Below are 6,953 nucleotides of genomic sequence, written 5' to 3' on the forward strand. Positions count from 1 at the left end.
TAGTTCTTATTCAGAGCGAAGTTTCACTTTGAAATTAAAGTGTGAAGTTCTTTATTTAACTGGGGTTAGGGGGAGTGAAGAGAAGTCATTACTAGCTACTTGTTACATGTCGGGAAATTCAATGTCTGAGGTTTCAGCTGAGGTCAAATACTTGCATTGTCCCCTTACTCTTTAATTAAATCTTTAAAGAAATGTGAGAACTTTGTGTGTGTTAGTAAATGAAGTGAATTAATCACGTATTCAGAATCATTTCCCTTATTCTCTGTATCATTAAACGTGTTCCTTGTACTTTAAAGGAACTTTCCCAGTGTGTACCTAGAGAGAACAGAAAATTTAGAACATGCAGCAATTGTTATTTTTCCTTCTTTAGTTTTCTGTATTTATACTTCACGGCCAATACTTGCGTGGAATCTGATTTTGATTTATCTTGACAGCTGCTAATGCCAAGGAGCTCTTAAATTTTGCTCCTATAAATGGGAAACCCATTAGGATCATGTACTCGCAGCGTGATCCCAGCATTCGGAAGAGTGGATATGCAAATTTATTTATCAACAACCTGGAGAAATCTATTGATAATAAGGCATTGTTGGACACTTTTTCTGCTTTTGGGACTGTACTCTCTTGCAAGGTCGCAGCTGATGCCAATGGTCAATCAAAAGGATATGGATTCGTACAGTATGATAATGAGGAATCTGCAAACAATGCAATCAACCAGCTGAATGGCATGCTCATAAACGAGAAAAAGGTTTCTGTTGGACATCATGTTCGGAAGTCATCAAATGAATTCAAAAATATATATGTCAAAAATTTGCCGGAGACAATTACAGAGGAAGACCTCCAGAATTATTTTGGTGAATCTGGACCTATCACTAGTGCAGCGGTTATGAGGGATGCACATGGAAAGTCTAGATGCTTTGGTTTTGTCAACTTTGATAAAGCTGGTGATGCTATAACTGCAATTGAGAAATTCAATGGGAAACCTTATAAAGATAAGGTTTTGTTTGTCGGTAAGGCTCAAAAGAAAGTAGACAGGGAGAAAGAGTTAAGAGCCAAGTTTGAACAGGAAAGAATCAGCAGATTTGAGAAGCTCCAAGGGGCAAACCTATATCTGAAAAATCTTGATGACACCGTAAATGATGACAAACTGAAGGAGCTATTTTCAGAATTCGGAACAATAACTTCATGCAAGGTAAATGCTATATCAAGTTATCAACTGTACGTATTACAGGTTTATGTTCCCATATATCCTCTAGGGCTGGGGTAGCTATAGTACTGTCTGTTTTTAATCACTGTTGGTTCTCTTGATTTTGGAAGGTCATGCTTGATCATCAAGGGATGAGCAAGGGATCTGGATTTGTTGCCTTTTCAAGTCCGGAGGAAGCTAACAAAGCTGTAAGCAATCTTGCTTTTCATTTGTTAAGAAAAAGAGTTTAATTTGCGCCGTTTTCCCTACACCCCCAAAAAGCTTGAATATTATTGCTCTTTTCTCATTTTCAGTTGAATGAAATGAATGGGAAGATGATTGGTCGGAAGCCTCTATACGTTGCTGTGGCTCAGCGGAAAGAAGAAAGGAAGGCTCGACTGCAGGTATTTTCCTCTAATTGCTTTTCCTATTGTCAAATAGGATACTGTTAACTTGTTATTAATTATTACAATACTTGTTATTGTTATCATTGCATCCTATATTTTGCCCGGTCAGAAGTTTGATGGATAAGTTGGAGATTACTTAATATTCTTTTTTACTAGCTTTTGGTGCCCCTGGATACTGCAGTAAACTGTTTATTTTGCTTCTCATTGTGTTACTTTCTCCATTTGCATTCTTCCAATCAATATTGCAACTGCTGACCTTATTCATTTGTCTCAGGCACGTTTTGCACAAATCCGAGCACCAGGTGCGATGATACATTTGCCATCGCCAATTCCTGGATATTATCCTGGGGCACCTAGGCTTTCACCTCAGCAGCTGTATTATGGTCAAGGTACTCCGGGCCTTCTACCCCATCAGCCTGCAGGTTATGGCTTCCAGCAGCAAATCTTGCCCGGGATGCGTCCAGGTGTTGCTCCCAACTTCATTATGCCGTACCACCTTCAACGGCAAGGTCAACCTGGGCAGAGAATAGGTGTACGGCGAGGGGGAAACTTCCAACAAGTGCAGCAGCAGCAGCAGGTGCTATAATTTTCTTATTTAGCTGAGCACTATTTCCTTTTCTTTACCTCCACTAGGTGGATATGTAACATGTCATGAGTCAAATTCTTATTTCCTCACGTCTGGTTTTCATTCAACCCTAATGTCAGTTAATGCATCGTAACTCCAATCAAGGCTCGAGATACATAGGTCATGCTCGGAACGGGGTGGACTCTGCTGTGTCTCCCCAAGGTCTTGTGAGTCCAGTGATGCCTTTGCCCTTTGATGGTTCGGGGATGCCTGCTGTGACATCAAGTGATATCCAGCGTACTGGGCCAATGCCTATGTCAACACTTGCTTCTGCTTTAGCTTCTGCTACTCCCGAGAATCAGCGTTTGGTATGTTCTTTGTCTTCTCTCGCTCCTTGCCCATTCTGTACTCTCCTAGAGCGAAAAGGAGAACAAAATAGAATAACTATGGTTGTTACATCTGAAACATGCAGATGCTGGGAGAGCAGCTATATCCTCTTGTTGAGCGTATTGAGCCAGAACTCACAGCTAAGGTGACTGGGATGTTGCTGGAAATGGACCAGACAGAAGTTCTCCATCTTATTGAGTCTCCAGATGCACTCAAGGATAAGGTAGCTGAAGCAATGGATGTGCTTCGTAATGCTACATCAAAGACTGATGTCGCGGATCAGCTTGGTGCATTGGATCTGAATTAGTCCATCGAGTTTTCTTTTTGGCCCCTTCTTTCACTGGCCTCAGTTACTAGCCATTGTTGGTGGGATTTTCTTCATTCTTTTTTCTTTTGGAAGGTTGATAGTATCTGCATAGGGTTCATCCTTTTTAGACCTGTTATGAGTTCGGATTAGTTATTCTTTTTCATTGTTTGCTGTATTTGGAGAAAACCCATATTCATCATCTATTTAAATAAAAATAGTCACTATGGTTATGTTACTGACAGGCCGTGGCTAATGCCTCGGCTGATCAGTTTTTACTTTATTATAGAACAGATATTTGGTGTTTGGAAGGATATAAAGCACTCTCTAATTGATACATGGGAAAAATTTGAGAGAGAGAGTGAGAGACTTGGCTCACCACCGCCTAGTGCCTCGGTGTCCCGTACATGCATATGAACAATAGCATTGACTTAACTAAACTTCAGTTCAGCCTTGCAAGAAATCAGGATGGATGTCATCTTCCACCCTCTCATCAGTTGTTAATGTCTCATACTCATAGTTTGCTATTGTTTGATTACTCCATTGCTCTGTATTATCTGCACGGCTTTTGTTGTTAATGATTCTCAAGCCATCATTATCATCTTTGGTTACGTAATCATTCCACTTTGAAGCACCTGTAAGTGTAACATTTTTCGCTTGCAAGGATCTTGATTCATTGTTCTCTTGCATCTTGAGATGGCTCCAATGTGACGTGTTCTTGTTCATTGTCAACTTGCAGTTCCAGTCCTCCACATCTGAAATTTAGAATACATATAAATCTATTATATATGGATTTAAGTTCTGATGAATGATCCATCCACTTAATCACAGGTATACCTTACTAACTTACTTTGGAATTCACCTATCGGCATACATTATATTCTGACCTGTTTAAATTCACCGGCAAAAACTACTTGAATACCTATGCTGGGATTTTGGGTTTAGTAAGGTTGTATTAAGTACAAGTATACCTAAGTAGAAGCAGATAGCCATCTACACCAGGAATTGCTTTAGGTCACTCATCAAGACTACAAGAGTGATATTAGTATATGTATTCAGACTGTGTTTAATGAATTAACAATAAAAACAAACCAGATGTAAAACTCACAAGAAAGTAGAACAAAGGGCATTAGCTAACTACCAATACAATTGTAAAAGCAACCACCAAAGAAGAGACAACATGGATAAACAATGAAACCCACCGACCAAGAATCTAACAAAGTAGTAAAGGAGAAATCAAAACCTCATTACCGGAAACAAGCAACATCTCAAAATCAGAATGACAGAACTCACTATGTATTATCATTTACCCCAAAACAGTAGAAAAGGGAGTCGATTTATCATGTAAAGCAAGGCAGATACCTGCTGGGGAGAGCACATGTTTGTTGGTATTCCTCTTAGAGATAACCGGTCTGCAATTTTGAAGCTCATAAACACCACCATTTTCTTTTCCTCCAGACCCAGAAGCATCATTACATTTGTTCATCTTTGGTCTCTTGAATAACTCCGGTGGCAACTCAGTCACAACTTTGGGCTCAAAACCACCACCTGCATCAAGAAATAAAAGAATTCAACCACAAATATATCAACACTTTGCCCAACTTTCATGTCTCAACAAAATCCCATATAAAAAAATACTTTCATTCATCATCTCCTTGCTTCATATCGCTGCGCTGATCGGCCTCGGCATCCAGGTACTGGGTCCAATCAGTTCGTCTTTTCTTTTGGGTATGGCACTCATGAACATCAGAAACAAGGGCATGCTCGTGGTGTTGCTGTTGATTTTGAGTGAATTGACGAGACATGTTGGAGGATTGGACGAAAGGGCGGAGGTCTCGAGCCATGGTACTTTCAGCGAACACCTTGCGTGCAGACTGCTTCTGATTGCAGACCACACAAGTCCACTTGTTGTTCTTACTGCTCTGCTTCCTCTGCTTTACCTATCATTTATTAATAACATTTTTGTCAACATCAAATTCAAATCCCAAAATATTTGGAGAGATGTTCAGATATGTTTACAGTAGAAACCTGCATGGTGGAGCATTGGCAGCACTGAACGGCGTAGAAGATGGTGGACATGTTCTTTCTTATGTCCCTCGATGCTTTGCTTTCTCTCTTTTTCTGCTTCCAGTCGCTGCAAGATTTGCAGGTCAGAAATTTTTGAAGGGGATTCAATTTGAGAATTTGGGGTTTTGGGCGCCAATTTAAGGCGCTTTGGCGCGGTAAATGGCTGTTTGAGCAAATTTGCAGTCTATTTTTATTTTTTAATAGGGCGGAGATGTAAAATAATAATAATAAAAACACAAGCATTTTTATAGATAGAACTTGGGGCTTCAAATCTTCTGTCACAAATACCAAATACGAGAAATATTTCTATGCTACAGTAGAACCATGAAGGGGAAATGTGCTTCATTTTTATTTTCATTAACACAACATAATTCTATCCAAAATGTTGTACCGGTTTCAGAAAAAGAAATTGATATCGGCTCTCTTGGAACATTATGATTTTAGTGAAATTGATATATGTGTTTCCTTTAAAGTTCATAACCAGAGTGCAACTACCTCCTTTGGGTTGGTCAAGCTTCTCTATCACTTGAGAGCCAAGGACAACATACTAATGCTTGAATCATATCCTCATGTGTTCTATAACAGAAGAGTCATACAAGTCATTGCATCTTGGTAGATTCATTTGGCTAACATACATACCCCGTATTTTGCTAACATAGCTCAATGTGGTAAGTGATGTAGAGGCCAGAATCTGTGTCAGTTGCAAAGGCTTCAGAGTGAAGAAGTGTGGTATACGTCTCTTGTATCAGCAAGAGGTGGAGTTTGAGAACACAATAACTGTGTGTTGGACCTCTTTCTACGATAATTTATCTTTCAAATGTCAAGTTGTATAAGCAGATGACCAAAATGATCAACCATGGATAAGGCATGAACCTCCAATGTTTGAAGGCCATTTATATGAAGCAAAGGAAACTTTGAGGGGACATTCACAGTATACCAGTGAAAAAATGGTACACTTATAACATTGTTTTTCTCAGTTAGTGCATTGATTTCGTTTCCAGATTGATACAGCAACAAGATAAGGATTTGATTCTTCGTCAATCCAAAATCATTCAAAGCAACTTATATATGACTTTTCGACCTCAGCCGCAAAACTCCCCGTCCGTGAGTTCTCCTCACCAACTACAATTTTAGAATTGTTTTGTCCAAGTGATTGAATCAAACCCTTTTCAAATCTTTTGCAATTTCGTAGATAATGAGAAATTTTTTGGGAAACCACACTCTTTGATGTCAACCTTAATTCTGTTAACCTCTGAAATCACTTGACTACCCTAAATTTTGTAACAAACAATTTGCACCTAGATGAGAAAATAATTGATAGAGTTGGAAATCGATCAAGCTTTTGGTCAAACTTTTTTTTTTTTGTTAATGATTATACAATTGGTTGCGATGGATTCACTTTCACATCACTTTTGTTAATGGTGTGTGCTGAAAGTTAAAACTCCACTAGATATCGGTACCGATATCTAGTGTAATCTGTTCTGGAGTTAAAACTCCATATCTAGTGTAATCTATTCGAGTTAAAAACTCTACTAGATATCGGTACCGATATCTAGTATAACATGTACTGCGCTTGTGAGACAGTACGTAGATCATGAGAAAATTTTAGGAAACTCTCTTCGATGTCAACTTTAATTCTAGTAACCTCTTAAATCACTTGACTACTCTATATTTTATGGGAAAAAGCGCTAATGCACAAAATAGAAAAAGTCAAACCCCATTTCAATGATAATCGTTTTTATTAGCCCATTTGAATACAAGGTACTTATTTTAAGCCAAAATACACAAATTTTTATTAAAATATAATAAAATTATAATTTTAAAGACTTTTTTACCCTTAGCTTTTACTTAAAGAGAAAAAGTGAAAAAGATGGAGGGAAGACTTTGCCGGAAGCACACCGGGCTCCGGCACCAGTCCCCGGCGGCCGCATTCCTGTCGTCGGACTCCGAACTCCGGCCACCGGAATCCAGTCATCGGTGACAGGAATTTTCCGACTGCCGGAAAATTGCCGACATCCGGTGGCCGGAATTTTACTACCC

The 6,953-nt window shown here is 39.0% G+C and overlaps 3 protein-coding genes across 3 annotated transcripts in view; 1 reads left to right on the plus strand and 2 right to left on the minus strand.

The window, feature by feature from the left end:
* Positions 1 to 2,849, plus strand: part of LOC101306596 (polyadenylate-binding protein 5-like) — a 4,345-nt gene extending 1,496 nt beyond the window's left edge. The window contains 6 exon segments of the mRNA XM_004292458.1: positions 430 to 1,189; positions 1,315 to 1,392; positions 1,498 to 1,587; positions 1,865 to 2,167; positions 2,296 to 2,523; positions 2,628 to 2,849. Coding sequence (XP_004292506.1) covers positions 430 to 1,189; positions 1,315 to 1,392; positions 1,498 to 1,587; positions 1,865 to 2,167; positions 2,296 to 2,523; positions 2,628 to 2,849 — 1,681 coding nt within the window.
* A 178-nt stretch (positions 2,850 to 3,027) lies between these two features.
* On the minus strand, positions 3,028 to 4,364 carry LOC101305232. Its single transcript, XM_004290422.1, has 2 exons — positions 4,209 to 4,364; positions 3,028 to 3,601 (listed from the first exon to the last, which is right to left on the minus strand). Exons 1-2 carry the CDS (start codon positions 4,330 to 4,332, stop codon positions 3,294 to 3,296), a joined length of 432 nt encoding a protein of 143 aa, XP_004290470.1. The 5' UTR covers positions 4,333 to 4,364; the 3' UTR covers positions 3,028 to 3,293.
* Positions 4,365 to 4,486: 122 nt separating this feature from the next.
* Positions 4,487 to 4,925, minus strand: LOC101306884. The gene is made up of 2 exons (XM_004292459.1): positions 4,875 to 4,925; positions 4,487 to 4,786 (listed from the first exon to the last, which is right to left on the minus strand). The coding sequence occupies exons 1-2, from the start codon at positions 4,923 to 4,925 to the stop codon at positions 4,487 to 4,489; spliced, it is 351 nt and encodes a 116-aa protein (XP_004292507.1).
* Positions 4,926 to 6,953: the final 2,028 nt, after the last annotated feature.

The sequence above is a fragment of the Fragaria vesca genome, linkage group LG2 (assembly GCF_000184155.1).
Source record: "Fragaria vesca subsp. vesca linkage group LG2, FraVesHawaii_1.0, whole genome shotgun sequence".
Taxonomy (NCBI): domain Eukaryota; kingdom Viridiplantae; phylum Streptophyta; class Magnoliopsida; order Rosales; family Rosaceae; genus Fragaria; species Fragaria vesca.

Bases quoted from the DNA above. Each gene is read 5' to 3' on its own strand.
- LOC101305232 (XM_004290422.1), bottom strand. From the start codon at position 4,332: ATGAACAAATGTAATGATGCTTCTGGGTCTGGAGGAAAAGAAAATGGT. The intron at 3,602-4,208 runs GTATCTGCCTTG...TCTAAATTTCAG, and splicing joins ACATGTGCTCTCCCCAGCAG to ATGTGGAGGACTGGAACTGC.
- LOC101306884 (XM_004292459.1), bottom strand. From the start codon at position 4,925: ATGTCCACCATCTTCTACGCCGTTCAGTGCTGCCAATGCTCCACCATG. The intron at 4,787-4,874 runs GTTTCTACTGTA...AATAAATGATAG, and splicing joins GCCAATGCTCCACCATGCAG to GTAAAGCAGAGGAAGCAGAG.